Source organism: Leopardus geoffroyi, chromosome C1 (genome assembly GCF_018350155.1).
Source record: "Leopardus geoffroyi isolate Oge1 chromosome C1, O.geoffroyi_Oge1_pat1.0, whole genome shotgun sequence".
Classification (NCBI taxonomy): domain Eukaryota; kingdom Metazoa; phylum Chordata; class Mammalia; order Carnivora; family Felidae; genus Leopardus; species Leopardus geoffroyi.
In genome coordinates, this window is record NC_059328.1 from 187898775 (window position 1) to 187918772 (window position 19998).

At 34.6% G+C, this 19998-nt stretch overlaps 1 protein-coding gene across 8 annotated transcripts in view; it reads right to left on the reverse strand.

The window, feature by feature from the left end:
- Positions 1 to 19998, reverse strand: part of C2CD6 (C2 calcium dependent domain containing 6) — a 178184-nt gene that overhangs the window by 115833 nt on the left and 42353 nt on the right. For 5 of the 8 annotated variants that reach the window (XM_045480738.1, XM_045480742.1, XM_045480745.1 and 2 more), the window contains exons 2-5: positions 18737 to 18823; positions 15756 to 15807; positions 14220 to 14365; positions 6519 to 6641 (exon numbers count right to left, since the gene is read on the reverse strand). In XM_045480738.1, the coding sequence (XP_045336694.1) occupies positions 6519 to 6641; positions 14220 to 14365; positions 15756 to 15807; positions 18737 to 18823 (408 nt within the window). Of the gene's footprint in view, positions 1 to 6518; positions 6642 to 14219; positions 14366 to 15468; positions 15706 to 15755; positions 15808 to 18736; positions 18824 to 19998 lie in introns of those variants that run through there. The other 3 variants (XM_045480740.1, XM_045480743.1, XM_045480744.1) reach the window with 2 other exon arrangements.

Below are 19998 nucleotides of genomic sequence, written 5' to 3' on the forward strand. Positions count from 1 at the left end.
CAAACAACCTCCCATCTTTAACTGCTCCACTAAACATTTCCTCTTTATTTTACCTAAGACTTGGCTTACCACTAAGGATGCTGTTTCCCTCATAGACTCAAGTGAAGGCCCACATACCTCAAGACCAGGAGGTGGAGCAGCATCCTCCACATTCCCCTTCTAGTGCTCCTAGATCATATTATTACACATATAGATATAAGCAGTTTTCCATTTTTAAGCTTCATGCTATCTGGCATGTGTTTCAGACATTCTGGTCATAATTCTCATTTAGTGAAAACTTTAGCACCTGGTTCATACATCCTCACCACCTGTAAAACCCAGCATCTGCAGAACCTATTTAACTCCTGCCCTCTCAGTTCCTGGTGAAGCATTATAATGAAGGAAATAACATCTGGTGGTACATGGCCGACTTCACATAGAATTAGCATATCATATATGTTCTTCATATAGTCACAAGATTTCTCAGAAAATTCGCAAATAACTGAAATAGATTTCCTTAATGATCCTGTAAATCTGCTCTTTATAGCTTCTTACTCTTGATAGCATCCCTTTTCTCAAAGTGGGGACTGGGGAAATACTGTATTGTTTCAAGACTGCTTTTTTCTTCCCTTTTGTAAACTGTGCCTCTGCTTTTGATGAAAGAACTTGACCTACAGAGTGATTCATCTCCCTCATATATAAAGTAAACTTTTAGTCATATTTTAAACTATGGTAATATCTTTGAGTTTTTCCTCTAGGTCTCACTGAGATCTGCCAATTAAGTCTTCACTGGAGCCAATTAATATGTTCATCTTGAATGTGCTTCTCAAATCCACTGAGTTTTAGGCTTGCTTTCACTCAGCTCCTCTGGTGAGTTTCAATGTGTGGCAATGAGCTATTTGGCAACCTGTCCTGAAATTGGTTTTGCTCTGCCCAAAGCAAGTTACTGGGCTTAGGCCCAGTCTGGGAAAGTGCAGGGTGGGGTGGAGGTGGGGGCAATGCTAAACTACTCAAAGGTATAGAGAGATAGATAGTCAAAGGTATGATGCTTTACAAGGCATTAGTCTAACAATATTTCACACCTTCAAATTCTCTCTTGACTTTCTCAAAGAATTACAGTACTACCCATCTTTCTGTTTATCACCTAGTCCTAGGCTTATCTGATAAGGATCATATAGCTAAACCAATAGTCAAAAGTAGTACCAGAGTTCATCCCAAAATTATTACTCGCATTCCTTTTATAATCAATACAGGAATATTATAAATTCCAATATGTTTATATGTCTTAACTGGACCCTAGGCCCTAACAATTAGCTGATGTTTCTGTTTTCTCCCAGAGCCTCAAAGAATTGCAAGATGTATCAGGGATGAGAAGAAACAAGGGATTCGTGATACAAGCTACAGATCAATCATTTTTTTTACAAAGCTATATAGAACCTATTATGTGACTTTTAAAATTCAACTCAAGGTCTTTGTTCTCCGCAATAAGGCCAATTATATTCAGAAAGTAATTGATAATAATTGGTAATCATAACAATACATTTGCGGCCTCTTCATGTATACCTGTGGAATAACTGTTTTGCACTAAAATGGCCCTTCCATGCTTCTAAACATGATCTGTAGTTTGGGTCTGGTCATCAGGTCTTCCCAATTCATCCAAGTTTAGTTCTAGAACTAAAACAAATGGTTTATAATTTACCCCTGCATGTGACCCAAATGATACAGCTCAAGCTTTAGAGATCAGACAAACCAGCATAAATTTGTTGACTAGAGTAATTCTAGATTATAATATTCTCCTTGACCTTTTATTCTCCAGTGTGGTAGAGTCTATCTACACAGTAGCCTACACATGCTGTTATACCCAGGTAAACACTTCAGGAAAAGTAGAATCATTAATAAATTAAGAGGCCTTCATGAAAAGATGTTCAATATTATTGGTTATTAGGGAACTACAAATTAATACCAAAATGAGATACTACTACACACCTATCAGAATGGCTAAACTGTAAAATGGCATCAATACAAATGCTGATGAGGATGCTGAGAAACTGCATATTCATTTCTGATGAAGACGTACAAAGGCCTAGCCACTCCAGAAAACAGTTTGACAGTTTCTTTAATGACTCTACATGCAACTATCTTACAAACCAGAAATTTATCTGATTAATGAACACTTGCACTTGCACAAAAACCTATACGTGAATGTTTATAACAACTTTAATCAGAACAGCCCAGAACTGGAAACCCAGATGTCCTCCAATGGGCAAACTGTTAAAAAAAAAATGTGGTACATTCACACCCTGTAGTGTTACTCAATAGCAGAAAAGGAATGAACTAGTGAAACACAGAACAACCTGGGTGACTTCCCAGAAAATTACACTGAGTGAAAAAACCCACCATGAAAGGTTACATACTGTGTGATTCCATTTATGTAATATCCTTGAAATGAGAGAATTAAATAAGGGAGGAAAACATTAGTGGTTGGTTGCCAAGGGTTAAGGAGGGGGTAGGGCAGGAGGGAAGTAGATGTAGCTATAAAAGGGCAACATGAGGGATCCTGGTAGAGGTGGAAACATTCTGTATCATGGTTGAGATACTGTGCCATAGTTTTGAAAGATGTTACCATCAGAAGAAACTGAGTAAAGGATACAAAGGATCTCTATTATTTCTTTCAACTGCATCTGAATCTACAATTATCTCAAAAGAACAGTTTTGTTTTGTTTTGTTTTGTTTTGTTTTTAAAGGCTACGTGTCTATTTAAGGTGGGCCAAATTCATCCATGGGACTTACTCTCCCATTAGACCTACTTTCAATAGGGCTGGATACAAAGTGGATTCAAAAAATTTATTATTACATTTGTGATTGTCACATAGTTATTTTCCTCTATTGTCTGATATGCAGATGTTTAAATATTATTATACAGTCATCATCCCAAGACAACATCCAGCTAATAAAACTGTATCAAAACAAAAACTAAAAACAAAAACCCCCAAAGTACTTATGGTCAGCTTTGTACTTCTGGGATCTTAGTTTTGACCAAAAGTGAGTAACTGAGAAATTCTAATAAGGAAAATGACACAATTCTTAATTAAGGTAGAAGTTCCTATAGAAGGATACTGACAGATATTATACAGAAACAGAATATCTTGAACACACCACAGCTAAAATCACACAGCTCTTTGGGGAAATCCAAAAATAACCAAAATTGCTTTCCTTGATGACTGTGTCCATTAAATAATAATGGTCTCTTTACCATACGATGTAGCAATGCATCAAAGAGACTCATAGAGAGCAATTCATCATAATGTAGAGACTTTTTCAGATATGCATTGGAAGATATGTTCAAGAAAATTCATCGCAGCAGAGAGAATAGTAAAAACTGAAAACAATTCAAATGTCCATCAACAAATCTATAGACAAATAAAATGAGGAATGCTCCACATGGAACAGTATATAGCAGAGAGACAATGAGCGCCAGCAAATGAGATTACCTGTATTGATCTCAGAAGCATAATATTTTAGAAACAAATTATATTAGTTTGCAACTATATATAAGTAGTAAAACTATGGAAAAAAAAACAAAGGAATGAATATAGTTTAAGATAATTATATTTCGGGGGCGGGGGAAGGGCAGGAGATTGAACCAGGTGACAGCATAGGAACTTCAAATGGATTACATTTACTTTGTACCACTTTGGGAAAAATACACAAATCCCATAATTTTATAGGTCCTTTAAAGCTTGCCCCTTACCTACCCTTTATGCTATAGTTGTCATATGCATTACATTTACAAACATTATAAACTACACAAGGCAAGGTTATAGAACCTATAAAACTGCAAGATTTGTGTATCTTCCCCAAAGTGGAATGAAGGTTGTATTTTTAAGTAGTAATATATCTTAAAGAAATTAAGAGGAGGGGCGCCTGGGTGGCTCGGTCAGTTAAGCGTCCGACTTCGGCTCAGGTCATGATCTCACGGTCCGTGAGTTCGAGCCCCGCGTCGGGCTCTGTGCTGACCGCTCAGAGCCTGGAGCCTGTTTCAGATTCTGTGTCTCCCTCTCTCTCTGCCCCTCCCCTGTTCATGCTCTGTCTCTCTCTGTCTCAAAAATAAATAAACGTTAAAAAAAATAAAAAAAAAAAAAAAAAGAAATCAAGAGGAAAAAGAATAGTCTTTCCTTTGGCATCTCTATTCTGCTAAATCCATCAAATGGATTTCTGATTTTAGATATTGTATTTTTCAGTCCTATAATTTCCATTTGGTGCTTTTTATATTTTCTATGTTTCTGTTTATGTTTATTAAAAAGATGTGGAATGAAATTCTGAGAAATGAAATGCTATATTACAATTGTGGGATGCTGAGTCATATTTTTCATCTAAAAATTTTTATCATAAAAATACTGAGTTTACACATACAACTATAGTCCAAATGCCCTACTCCCTTCAACAAAATGTGACTAATAATATACATTTTTCTGATGCATAAATTGCTATATAGTAGAGGAAATTTTAGTCATTTCCAAGATCCTTCCCCCCTAATTTTCTGAGAATCTTCAACTGCTTATTCTTATTCATTAGTCAGTATGCTCTCCTCCTTTGTCTGATGCCTGTTAATATTTTGAAAAAGCTGATTTCCCCCAAATTCTCATTATGAAACTTTTGAAACATATAGATCATCTGAAAGACTACAGAAATAAGTATCGACACACCCTACACCTAGATTAAACAAGTTCAAACATTGAACAACTGCTAAAACTGTTTCAACATTTTGCCACGCTTGCTTTATCTGCGTGTATGCACGTTCATAAGTTGCAGTCATCATGTCACTTTATACCAAAATGTTAAATCTTCACCTTGTGTACCATAAAAATAAGGACATTCTTCTATGTAACCACAATATCAGTATTACATTTCAGAATATTAAGTTATTTTAGGGTTTTATCTAATACGTGCTATAAATTCAAAATTTTCCTAATTGTCTCAAGAAGGTCTTTTTATAACTTATCTTTTTCAAACCTGTATTCAATCAAAGCTGTATGTCTTCTAATCTAGAACAGTTACCTCCATCTTTTTTTTTTAATAACCTTAACTTTTTAAGGAATCTAAGCTGGTATGTCCACATTATGTATTTATCTTATACCAACATGGTATTAATTTTTTCCCTATCTCCTAATTTCTATAAACTAAAAGTTAGATCTAGACCCTGCTTTGTTAAATTTGGGTTAAACATTTTTGATGAGAACCATTCATAGGTAATGCTGTATACTTCATATTGTACACCATAGGAAGCATATGATGTTAAATTGTCCACAATTACTTAGACTAAGTTCAAGCTCTCGGTTAAAGCAGTAACCACAACATTGTTCTATTGTAGAGGCATCTTTTGCCCTTTGCAACAATTAATCTGTAGGCTGTTAATGGTGGCATCATGGAAATATTTTATTCCCCAATAACCCCTTACCTAATGTTTTTAGTAGCAATGGTAAGTCTTGATTGAATTAATCATCATTCATTATAAAGAACTGCAAGGGGTGCCTGGGTGGCTCAGTCAGCTGAGCGTCGGACTTTGGCTCAGCTCGTGATCTTGCAGTTCATGAGTTTGGGCCCTGCGTTGGGCTCTGTGCTGACAGCCCAGATCCTGGAGCCTGCTTCAGATTCCTTGTCTCCCTCTCTCTCTGACCCTCCCTCTTTCTCTCTCAAAAATAAACATTAAAAAAAAAGAACTGCAGAAATGGTCAATCTGTAATTCTATCATTCCTCCTACACTAATTGGCATTCTTCTGTTTGAAAGTTTTAAAATTCCATTTTTCTTCCCCTATTCTTTTTTTTAAGATCGCCAAGATTTATGGATTTTTCCTCATTCAGAATTTGTAATGGTCTTTTGGATGTTCAAATTATCCTGAAATTGGCCAACAGAAGTCCCTGGGATCTGGCTCCTATGTCTTTTGATGTAACTCCATTAGTCTTTGAAGGCTTCCTTGCTTTGTGTCCTAAGGAATATTTCTGAAAATCCTTAGGTTTGCTTATATTTGTTCACTAATCAGTTAGTTCTCTTCCTTCGAGTTCAGAGCAGTATGGCTGCTGGAAAGTGAGAGGGTACTCCTAAAAAGGAGAAAGCAAGAGAGAAGAAACCAGAAATTCTGTGTATAAATCCTGTCCCAAACTCTGGCGGACCCCTAAGCAACATATGCACAGGGCAGACAGCAAGCAGCCCAGCTAAGGATAAAGAACTGAAATTTGCGCTGTCAACTAAAAGAGTTTGTGGTTTGAGTCCTGCTTAAAAACATTCCAGAAAAAAAAAATAAAGCATGCTCATTAGTCTTTTAGGTATCACTGCCCTTCTACATAATAAATTTTTAAAAATATTATGCTGTTACAAACTCTTTTGTTTTTTTAAATATAGCCCAAGGGAGATATTGTTTCCTAAGCACATGAGTTTGAAGGTAGATAATAAACCACAAGTAGTTCATCATATACAGATAAATAATAAACACCAACTGGACAATGTGATACCAAGGTGAAAAAATAACTTTGATACATACCTGAATTACTTCATAAAGATGTACCTGAACACTCCCTAACAAGAAAGGATATTTTTCTGTATTGTCATATTTCATCAGTTCCAAGTAAATATTATTCCGCTCATCATCCTGACGCCTGGGTATCTTGATACAAAACACATATAAAAAGAATTATTAAATTTTCAGTTTGAATTTCAGGTATAATTTCTGAATAAATACATCCATAAACTATACTTTTGTGTACTTTTGTGTACAACCTAGTGATGTTTATATATATTGTTAGCTATTTTATAACTTTTCAATCTCACAGTCACATATACCTTAATGTCAACAAAAACCAAGATCTTTTTTATATGTAACATCAATTACAGTGTTTTGAAATATGCACTGCCTACATTCTCTTTTTAACTCTACACAAAAGTTTAGCCTCAACACTCTACTGAAACAATATTATAAAAGGTAATCCAATATACAATCCAGCAAATCTAGGTAATCCAAAAACCCAATATCGAAAGATATCCAACATCCTTTTCAGTCTTTGTTCCTTAACTTATTAATAAAACATATACCATCATCTCAACTTGGAATTCTCTCCCAACCTTGAGCTCTGTAACACAATACCACTATTATGTGACCTTTAAGATTCACACACTCTTTTGCTAATTAGAAAAAAAAAATCTCATTATTCTCCAGTCTAGGGACTTTTAAAAAATATTTGTTTAAAAATATAATTGGCATACAATATTCCATTACTTTTAGGTGTACAGCATAATGATATTTGTATATATTGTGAAATGATTATCACAGTAAATTTAGTTAATGCTCATAAGCACAAAGTTACAATCTTTTTCCTTGTAATGAGAGAATTTTTAAGATCAACTCTCTTAGCGCTGTCAAACACACAATACAGTATTACTAACTATAGTCACCATGCTATTACTTGTAACCGGAAGTTTGTACATTTTGACCACCTTCACCCTTCTGCCTACTCCCCAAACCTCACGTCTGGCAACCACCAATCTGTTCTGACTATAAGTTGTTTCTTTGGAGCTATTAGATTCCACACATAAGTGAAATCATACAATACTTGTCTTTCTCTGTCTCATTTCACTTAGCATAATGCCCTCTAGGTCCATCCATATTGTTACAACTGGCAGGATCTCCTTTTATGGATGGATAATATTCCTCTGTGTGTGTGTGTGTGTGTGTGTATCAAATTTTTTAAGCCATTCACCCATGGACAATTAGATTGTTTCCATGTCTTGATTACTATAAATAATGCTGCAATGAACATGGAGGTGCAGATGTCTTTTTGAGATAGTGATTTTGTTTTCTTTGGATATATACCCAGAAGTGGCATTGCTCGATCATATTGTAATTCTATTTTTAATTTTTGAGGAACCTCCATATTGTTTTCCATAGTGGCTACACCAATTTACATTCCTGCCAACAGTGCACAGGGATTCCCTCTTCTCCACATTCTTTGTGCTACTCTTATCATATATTCTTCTTCTACATATGCTACAAATTTTACCATTCATCATTATTATTTTGTTTTAAACAATTAGTAGTCTTTCAGAGAACGATTTTTTTAATTAAAATGTTTCATTTATTAAATTGTTGGCTTTCTGGAAAAAATACATTTTAATTCAATAAGTATTTGTTACATGTTAATGAATTCTAGGCACCAGAGATATAATAGAGCATAGTAAGGTAAAGCCCATGACCATGGGGAGCCTGCAGGCTACTGAGAAAGGAGGTCAACACATAAATGGAAGGGTTACACTGTGACCATCATTATCTGTAATAGAGCATCACTGTAGGACCTACTGTAGAGCAATCGTCAACAAAGTCTTCTCTGAGAAAGAGAATATCAAGATCTTAAGAATTTGTAAATTATGAGATATTTTAATTCAGGACCAGAATGAATATACAACATTCATAGGTAATTTACTGTGAAATCATGTGATTATGTCTTGATAGAAAATTTTAATTATTCACTAGCAGTTCTCAATGTTTTGTTTTTTTTTTTTTTACATTTTATTTTATTTTGAGGGAGAGAGCAAGTGGGGGAGGGGCAGAGAGAGAGGGGAGAGAGAGAATCCCAAGCAGGCTCTACACTGCCAATGCAGAACCCAATGTAGGGCTTGATCTCACCAACTGTGAGATCATGACCTGAGCTGAAATCAAGCTGGATGCTTAATCAACTGAAATCAACCTGGTGCCCTATTCAATGGTTTATAGAGGTATTCAATACATATTACATTATGATATGCAAATTTGTTTACTGATGGAATTTTGAAGAACCAAAAATGTATTTAGCCCTTACATAAAAATTCAAAATTTGGAAAACATTTTAAAAAGTCTTTTCTTTTTTAATAGTCTTTTATTTTTACCCATATATTCACCATTACCAGTGCTCTTCATTCCTTCCTATGCACCTGGGCTTCTATCTAGGATCATTTCTCTCCAACTTGAAGCTTCCTTTGAGGTTTATTATAATTCAGGTCTTTTAGATACACATTCTCTTAGCTTTTGTCTTTCACCATCTTTTTAAAGAATATTTTCACTGGATTTAGAAATTTAGTTGATTTTTTTTTTTTCCCAGCACTGGAAAGATGGCATTGCTTTATCTCCTGAACTCCATTGTTTCTGATGAGAAGTCTGTTGTTACTCTTATGGTTGTTCATCTAAACATGCTGTATTCTTCCCCTCTTGGCTACCTTTAAGATTTTCTCTTTATTTTTGGTTTTTGGCAGTTTTATTATGATATACTTAGGTATGATCATTTTTGTACTTCTTTTTCTTGAGCTTCACTGAATTTCTTGAATCTACTGATTGATGTCTTCCATTATTTCTAGAAAATGTTTAGCAGAGAAAAACCTAAAATACTAAATACTCTAATAAATATCTTCCTTCTGGGATGTAACTGAATATCTGTAAATTGAGTGATATGGCCCACTGGTCTCTTCTGGGTTTTTTTAGTCTTTTTTCTCTCTGAACTACAATTTGAATGATTTCTACTAACTTATCTTTCAATTCACAGATCCTTTCTTCTGCTCTGTCCAGAATGTTTCAAATGAATTCATTTCAATATTGTATTTTTCAGATCTAGAATTATATTTGGTTTTTAGATTTTCCATTTTCTTCAAATTTCCCATTGTGATCATCCATTTGGTCCTCCTTTTCCAGTTTGGCACATTTATGATAGTTGCTATCAAGTTCTTGTCTCCTAATTCAAACATTTGGGTCACCTGTGGGTTTACCTCTATTGTTGGTTTTATTTCCTCATGAACAGCATCGTTTTATTGTATAATGGCTATGCAGTAGACACTCTGGGTTTTTATATCTTCCCTTACTAAGTTTTGACTTTTTTTTTTCTGGAAGGCAGTTAATTGCTGGCAGATCATCTTGATTCTATGACAGCTTGGTTCGATGATGGGCCTATCCTAGCCTTTGTCCATGGTACCGGGGTTTTAACCCTTACTTTTAAGACATGATCCTTATTCCTAACACTTGGACTTTCTGTGATCTCAGATTAATACTGGTAATGTTCAACAAAATCTCTCCACGTTAGCTGCGCAAAACTCCAATAACTCTGAATTTGTGATTTCTGAAATCTCTATTCAGCTCTCAGTTCTCCAGCATCTATTCTCTGTAATTCCTCCTAGAAACTCCCTTTGCATATGCACACCATAGGATCCAACCAAGGACCTGAATGGAATAACTATACAGATTTCTGGGGCTCCTTGTCTGCTCCTCCATCCTCTCCAGTGCCCCACCTTACAAATTCCAGCCACCTTAGCAGTCCCAAATTCTCATCTGTTTCCTCTCTCAGCCTCTGCTTCCTCCACCAAGCAATATCACTCACTCTTTGGTTTCACTTCCTTTTTTTTTTTTTTTTTAATTTTTTAAATGTATTTTTTGAAGGAGAGAGAGAGAATAAGCACATGAGCAGGGGAGGGGCAGAGAGAAGGGGAGATACAGAATCCAAGGCAGGCTCCAGACTCTCAGCTGTCAGCACAGAGGACGACATAGAGCTCAAACTAAGGAGCCATGAGATCATGACCTGAGCCGAAGTCAGCCGCTTAACCCACTAAACCACCCAAGTACCCCTGGGTTTCAGTTTCTTATGCCAGATTCACTGCCAGACAGAAAGTTGTTGTAAATGTGGAGCTCACTTCTTCTGCTTCCCTCCTCTTAAGGATTACAGCCCTCCAATTTCCCTTGTTAAATGTCAGAAAATAGTTCCTTCATATAAGTTACTCAATTTTATAGCTGTTTAGAGCAGAAGAGTACATCTGATATCAGTTACTCCAGCATGGCCAAGTCAGAAATTCACTAGTATTTATTCTTTAACATGAGTTTTAACATCACTTACTCAATAGCTTTTTAGATTAAAGCCTTAGAAAAAGCCTAAAAAAGCCTAAAAACTAGATTAAAGCCACTTACTATTCCTTTTGTTGTTGTTGTTTCTATTTTTAACTAGATCTATTTTGTAAGCTTTAGCAAATTCAAGTCCTAAAGTAGAAAATGTATTCTTTTATTTTATCCCAGTTATGTGATACATAGTTTCAAAGTCAAATAGTTCTACAATGGTTGAAACAAATAAGAACTTTGTTTTCCTCCCATGTTTAATCTTTTTTTTCTCTATTTTATGATGTTTTGACATCTTAAAAAGCTTGCTGGCCAGAGACAGATGTTCTCTCCCTGGGCTAACCAATTCCTAGAGATAGAAAAGGGGTTAGCTAGATAGAAGACTATCTTTCATATGCAAACCAATCCCAAAATTTAGCCCTAACTACTCCTTATCTAACTCTTACAGGGAGGCAATATTTCCCCTGCCCTAAATCATCCCAGGCCCAGGTACCAAGCAACTAAAGACTACCCCTACAGCCAAACGCCTATGAGAATTATTCATGCTAGCCAATCCTAAATTTTTAACCCTCTCCTGCATTGCTTTCTCAAATAAATCCCAATGGAGGTTTTAGCCTTCACTCTCTCCTCACTTCTGTCTTCTGTCTCCTGACCATCTTGATACTTCCCCTGTGGCCCTATGTAGTGTACCCCTTTGTTCCCTTCTCTCAATGGCATTAGTCTCTCCATTTCATGTTGTCATTCAGTCACACCTCTATAAAGTAAATCCTGGGTTTAATTTTAGAATACTACCCTATCCACCCCCTAAAAGCCTCAAAAGCCACCTTTCAAGTTTTTAAAGGGATATCTCTGGTTTTCGTCATGAAATAATGTTTCAAAATAACATGCTTATATTAAGTGATTTTTTTTGTAGTTTTAGATACTATCAATTAATTGCTTATTGTAGAGGAAAAATATTAGCTCAACACCCTCCCCGACAGATTTTACATTTCTCTTCCCTTCATTCCTCCAATATATTATAGATCATACTTTTTGTTAGACTAATACTTAGTGTTTATTGTGTATACGTAACTATTTTTCAGGGTTTAACAATATAATTACAATGATTATATTTCCTTTTCTCTATCACTTCTTAATTTTCTTAGAGTTAATATGTGTTTTGCTTTTTTATCTTCATTCCCTTGTGCAGTTTTCTATGTAGTTATTACTAAGTCGTTCCCAAACTTTCTATTAGAATTCCATTAAAATTCTTCTCTTAATATCCTCAAACTAACGGCTCCTATTAAAATAAAGAAAAAGATTTTCGGGATGCCTGGGTGGCTCAGTTGGTTAAGCATCAGACTTCAGCTCAGGTTATGATCTCATGGTTAGTGGGTTCAAGCCCCATGTTGGGCTTTGTGCTGACAGCTCGGAGCCTGGAGGCTGCTTTGGATTCTGTGTCTCCCTCTCTCTCTCTGCCCCTTCCCTGCTTGTGCTCTGTCTCTTTCTCTCTCTCTCAAAAATAAACATTAAAAAAAAAACTTTAAATAAAGAAAAAGATTTTGATTATGCTTATAAAGATAAGCACCCTATTAATTTATATTATTTTTCCAGTGCTAATTTCAACTTTTATTTAAGTGGACATACATCCACAAAATTCTTGAAAAATTGGCAAGCTCAGGAAAACTATTTTGCAAAGTAAAAGAAATAGTATAGGTTACCTTTAACAAAACTATGCCTGTTTTGTGTGTGTGTGTGTTTTGTTTTGTTTTGTTTTGAGAGAGAGAGAACACAAGTGGGGGAGAGGGGCAGAGAGACAGAATCTTAACAGGCTCCACGCTCAGTATGGAGCTGGATGTGGGGCTTGATCCCACAACCCTGGGATCATGACCTGAGCTAAAATCAAGAATGGGATGCTCAACTGAGCCACCCGGATACCCCATGTTTTTTTTTTTTTTGTAAACTATGCTTAAAAAACTATCTTCAATACTCAAGACTTAAGCAAAATAAAATTCTGAAGATTAAAACTAAAGGTTAAAAAATATACAGCACGGAGGAAATATTCTAAGATTTCACTAAAATTTAACCAATGTCATAAAACTTTTAGGACTAACAACTAATCAATGAATCCCACATCTGAATGAAACAGTGCTTCTTGTTTTAAAGAAAACTTTGAGATACATTTAAGATTCTAAGAAGCTTTTTAAAAAATATATTGATTTCGAGAGAGGGGGAGGGGCAAAGACAGGGAGGGGAAGAGGAAGAGAGGAGAGAGAAAATCCCACTCTGATAGCGCAGAGCCCAATGCCAGACTCAATTTCACCAAAGGTGAGATCATGACCTGAGCTGAAATTAAGGCTCGTGATGCTTAACTGACTGAGCCACACAGGTGCCCCTAAGATTCTAAGAAGCTTAACTGTAAAAAGAAGCAAACTCTTAGCATAACAAGCTCTGGTGTGAGAGGAAGTTTATTAAACTGAAGCCAGACTGACTCCATTCCCAGCTCCACTATTTACTAGTTCTAGGACCTTAAGAAAGTTCTTTTACCTAACAGTACCTGTTTCCTCATCTGTAAAATGAGGATGATAATAAGAGTATATATACTTTGAGGGGTTGTTATAAAGACTAAATAAGTTAATCCATGCAAAAACAATTAGGGTTAACATAAGAAGAAAGGAGAGAGGGAAATAAAAAAAAAAAGGTACTCTCTGGACTGAACATTTGCATCCTCTCAAAATTCACATGTTGAAGCCTTCTCCCCAGTGTGATGGTATTTGTAGGTGGGGTGTAGGGGAGGCAATTAGGTCATAAGGGTGGAGCCCTCATGAATTGGATTAGTGCCCTTCTAAGAGACAAAAATCTCTCTGTTCCCTCTGCCATGTCACTATATAATGAGAAGATGGCCATCAGGGAATCAGAAAGCAGGCTCTCACCAGACACCAGATTTGCCAGCACCCTCATCCTGAACTTCCCAGCCTCCAGAAAGGTGAGAAATGAATGACTGTTGTTTAGGCCACCATATCTATGGTAATTTGTTATTTCAGCCCAAGCTAAGACCGGGTAGAAGAGGGTAGATGAGAGGAGAAGAGCAAGACAGAGAAAAATGCACGTGTGATAAACACTCAGAACCGCAGACAGTTAAGATCTTAGGGAAGAAGACCCCAAGATTATGAATTTTCCAGTAAGTTGTTTCTTTAAAAAACACCAATATAGCCCATGGTATATAAATAGAATACTATAAAATATCCAATAAAAAGACACTGCATTTGCTTCTTTCTCATCCCCTAAAAAAAGAACATAATTAGTGTAAATTATTTAAAGCTGTAAAAAGGCAATTTTATATCTAGAAGAGAACTTGAACATTACCTGTATGGAAAAATACTTTATGTCATCAAACTTAATTATAGTGTTCTTCTCATCACTTTGGGGTAGCAAGCTACACATTTTTGTACATTTTACAATGTTGTTTATAGAGATGCGAATGAACAAATTACTGTAATATTGTAAACCAACTGAAAATACACAGATATTTAGGAAGCAAATTTTATTGTAACGGTACAATAACACATTATATAATTAATTCATTAAACAATCCAGATGAAACCTAAGAATTAAGCAAATAAATAGGATAATTGTAGAGCATATTAAACAATTTTAAAAGTCTTTAAAAATAGTATTTCTGCCCATCAATAGTAGGCACAAATAGGAAGATTGCTTATTCTTTAGTCACTTCTAATATTTTCTAATATTTCTAATATACTAGTCATTTATATTTCTATCCTCACATTTCCATTATAATTTTTTGCAAATGTTTCTATATGTTATTAAGGTGATTAAACATTTGAAATATATAGTTAAAAACTTCTCTAAGCATAATTATGTAGAAATTCAAAAATTCAGAAAAGTCACTTGAGAGTAATTTATTTTTAAGACAACAAAATTTAAAGCAGTTTTCTATTCTCTCATTCATTTCACTATATACTTATTAAAACTATACAATATTTTTATTTTTCACAGCACTCCATGAATTAAAACAATTTTGTTTTTATGATTTAATTAATTTTATTTTAAAATCTCTTTGTATAGAATTCTCTTCAATAACTTTTACATAAAAGACAAACACAAACTCTTCATAACAAGACTGGTTTTATGTCATGAAAAATCTAATAATGAGAAATCCATTTAAGTAAAGGCACCAAGATAAATTAAAACCCTTAAACAATGTTTAAACAGCACAATTATTCCTTAGAAATAATTAGTATTATCATCTAAGATATATAATTCTCCTTTAACTTATATGGTGATTGAGGTGGATTACAGATAGCTGAAAAGCTTTTTTGTCACTTTGCACATCAAAAAGTGGAGATTATTTTCCTCTACTCTTCAGTCTGGCCCTGTGACTACTTTAAAATGCAGTGGACATGACCAGGGCTGAGTCTAGGACAGAGTAAGAGAGGCATCAGTCAGGGTCCAAAATTTAAGGGGACACCAAAAACTTTAGTAATCAAAATAATATATTAAGGTAATATTTTTTAAAAATCAAAATTAATGCAGAAAAAACGTATGATGAAAAGACAAGCCCTTGGGACTCCATGGAAAGAGAGAAAGGTCTAACCATTTCAGCTTTCCAGCTAAGTTCAGTCTTCCAGGAATCTTCACTAAAGCACCAAACATGTAAATGAGCCATTTTAGATATTCCAGCCCTTCTGAACTGCCAGATGACTGCAGCACCTGCTGTGTAATGTGAAGCAGAATTGCCACCTAGTGAATGCACATAGTGATTGATAATAAAATAGTTAATGTTTTAAGCCACTAAGTCTTGGAGTGTTTTGTAATGTAGCAATATTTAACTGAAACAGATGCATGATCATGCTATGTTTCTTAAATCAAAAGAAAGGATACTCTTAGGCGTGAAATGTCTGCAGTTCTTTACATGAATAGCGAGGCAGCCAACCTAAAAACAATCAAAATAAAAACATAGCACATGAGTTTTTAAAAGTTAACTTTTTTCCATTTTACTCTAAACCAAACCATATATATTTTTAAAAGCTCCTCGTTGCTAGTTTTTCTAAAAAAAAATATTGTTTCTCATTAGAAATATCTATTTAATGGAAAACACCAGAAAACAGAAATACGGAAGAAATATAGGCAGGATTTATGCAAAGTAAAACTAAAATGAACACAAAGAAGAAAAAAAAAAGAGGATCATTACTAACTTAAATCCAACCATCACTCTTCGAATCATTGTTATTTTATATTAGGTGAAAACTGACAAAATGTAGCATCTTGCATATAATAAGAAGAAATATGCCTTGCTTCAGATAAGCTTTTTTATCTAGTATCCTAAAACCACTTTATTCATTCAACAATCATTCATCCACTATACTGTGCCAAGGGCTCTGAAACATTCATTTTCTCTTGTACAAGTTGTTTCTAAATGTTAAAGAAAATTCTATCTTGTGTTTAAGCATGAAACCAAATATAAAATGAATACAGGAATTTTTGAATACTGTTATGTATTATTAGCTGAATACATTTATCCATGTTAGGTCTTAAAAACCAAGTAAAAACAACTGCAATATTATATTAAACACTGTGAAACAAAATATATGGCCCAATGGCATTTTTAAATGTACATAAGTAATTTTAAAGATTCGGAATGGCTTTAAAACAATACAGAAAAAAAACTGGCATTCAATATTTAATTAGAAGACTACCGTATATGAATGATGAAATCCTGAGAAGATAATACTGTGGTCTACTTCTTAAGGAAACATAGATATGAAATGTTATTTTAAAGGGAAAATTCAAAGTTTTCCAATGCAAAGGGGTATAATGCGTATTACACAATCCAGGTGGGATTTTAAATGGTACTTCCATAGGTGATCCCACGAATTTTTTTCTTAAAGTTTTTAATGTTTATTTATTTAGAAAGGAGAGAGAGACAGAGTGTGAGCAGGGGAGGGGCAGAGAGAGAGGGAGATACAGAATCAGAAGAAGGCTCCAGGCTCCACGCTGTTAGCAAAGAGTGCAATGCGGGGCTCAAACTCACAAACTGTGAGATCATGAAGTTGAAGTTGGATGCTTAACCAACTGAGCCACCCTGGTGTCCCAAACTGTTTTTATTTCTTAAAACTGGAGTTATACATGAAGTAAGTAAAACAGGCAAGTATAGCTACAATTCTAGATTGTATAATTCTACGCTTTAACATTCTGCCATAAGTCATTGCTTGCCTGCCAAGTGTTTCAACACGAAGCCATGAACAACTACCCTAACTTTCTTTATATTTCAATAGTTCTTCATACTTTTACATAACAGAACCATAAAAAAGAAAAAATTCTATTCAAGTACAGAAAAATATTTAACAGGCAAAAATATAATAATACCCATTGACAGGCTATGGGTAACATATGTTGCCACAGATTTTGAGACCCATCTGTGGGTCAAAGCACTAACCATGTCAACACTTTCACCCAACCCCCAACACACATTAGAACAGTAAAGCAACAAGAAGGGTGTTCACTAAAGCACTTTATGTGCCCAATTTTAAGATAGCTTTTTCACCATTTTTTCTGAAAAAGGGATCAGAATGAGGAATAGAGTGTTTTGATATAATTATCATTGCAGACACATGTACAAACCTTGCCAAATACCTCAGAATGAGTCACAGAAGTTTCAAAAAGAAAGTGATGTGACAAATCCTACACTGAGAGGAGTTATCACATGCCAAACATCTGTCAGATATTTCCAACTGACTTTTAATAGAGGTTTATTAATGTCTAGCAATATGTAATTCAAATAAGGCAAATACAAACTACAAAGTTAGGAAATGTGAATGAAATCAAAATACCAGTTCAAAAGAAATGTAGAAGTCCTATTCAAGAGTATGGATTACGGAAGTGACTATGTCAACAATAATGGACATGCTTACAGCCCAAAGGCATTTCAAAGAGTCTTTTTCTAAGTTTAGATTTGGACAGTGAAGGCTTATACTCCAACTTTCATTGTGATGTAGGAAAGTGCTATATAATTACATGGATAAATGCTCATTTTGTAAAAGAAAAAGAATAAGAAAAAAGTATATATTAATACAGTCTTACTTTTTCTCCCAAAAAAAACGTGGTGTTAAATTCATCATATATTTTTAATCAAAAAAATGTATAGTATATGATAGGATCTAGAGAAGAGAGATGAGAGAAACTCTCACTTCATACCCATTAACTATTCTAATGATGTTCACAAATAAAGACGGCTGTAAAAGAATTCCACATTTGCTAGTTCTAAATATACATAGATCCTCATGTCCTATACTCCATAGCACCCAAAAGAAAAAATAGCTTTTTCTACTTCTCAGCGTAGACATTAGATCCTACCTGTGTGTTTGTGTGTATATGTATAATTCATGAGCATGTTTCCCTTTTGTTCCTGGGACTTACTATTTTGGGTATAAGGGAGAGGTGTGGAGTCAATTTTCAAATTGTAGCTCAAAGGCTCCTAAATCTGACAATATAATCACTTGACGAGCACAATAAAAATACTGACTCTTAGGTCCCATTCTCAGATTCCAAGTTAGCAGATTTTAAGAGGGGGCCAAGAATCAATGTTTTGAATAAGTATCCTAGGTGACTCTGATGTACCCAGAGTTTGGGAATTCAGTTTTTGAATTAGAAAACATTTTTTTGCCTGTGAATCAAGATGTTTTCCCTAATTTCAGTGATTAGAATGCTTTTCTAACTCAATGCAAAAATGAAAAATTCACAAATATGTTATCAGAAATATTTTCTACATATACTTTTTGATAATCAAATAATAAACGTTAACCAGTCTTCACATAAAATAAGAAATAATTTGTACAGGTTTACTAAGGATTAGTCACACATACCACATCCCCAAATGGTACCAAAGTTGGCACTTGAGGTGTTACTTCCAGTTCTTCACTTTCAGACCCTCTAAGAGTTTTTCTCAGCATCTACAATGTAAATAAATGAATATAAGACTTTAGGAGGCAAAGAAAAACTAGATAAAAGTTTACTTCAACAAATATTTTGAGTATCTAGTATTCATCAGGTATTAGTCTAGGCAGTAGAATATAACTAGAAAACTCATCCCTACCCTCAATAAGTTTATCAATAAATTAACAGAGAAGCAAAATGTAAACAATTAAATATAAGATCATTAAAGGAGTCATGAGAGAGGAAAGAAGTGTATGATACCATGAATAATGAACTCTCCTTGCTAACTAAAACTGACCATCATTACCACATCTTAGTCTCAATCTGACGTGGACTTGAGACCATATCCCACAGAGGACAGTGATCGTGCTTGCAAGTAAGTTATCCCAATATTCACCCAGTTCATCAGCCACTGAAGGAATTGGAATTTAATCCTTTGGAATAGTTGGTACATAGGAATGGAGCAATGGGCAAATGGCTTTGGTTCTTAGTTGTGTGATTTCCTCCAGAGTAATTTCACTAACTGATATTTGTGGGTTGAATTTAACTTTGTTCTTAAGGGCTCTGGTCACTACACATGATGGTTAGCTTTTAAAAATTTCAAGACATTTTAGTATAGATTTTAAAAGAGAAAGAGCATTAAAGTGAATGGAGGGAAAAGGCAAAGGAACTAGGGAAAAACCTACTAAAAACCTAACCTGAAAAGAAGAATTGTATTTATCCCCACCTTTTGCTAACTTGAATCAGTATGGCCTTACTTATAAACATTAACTTCCAGGAGTCTGTTGGTATGTGTCTTTTTAAGAATTGTTCTGTTTTTGATGTATATAATAAATCCCTAGTTATGTTGAAATTTTTGCTTCAAAGTAAATAACAAACACTTTGGTTGTACTGAAAAACCTTGTTGTATATGTCCTAGATCATTTTGCTATCATTGCCATCGCTGCATCTGACTGGCTTAATGGACTTTATATATATGATTTTTATGTATTTGTATAATTTGTAGTTTAAGATAACTGAATGACAACCACTATGTTGTAACAAAACTATCAAACTGTGGTACATTACACGTGTATTTAATGTGGACTCTCAACTTTCTATGGACCCTCTTATTATGGAAGTCTACTTTGAATGTGGTTTTTAATAAATACAAAATAATTGGGGAGGGGGAGTAATTCCTTAAGAATACTGA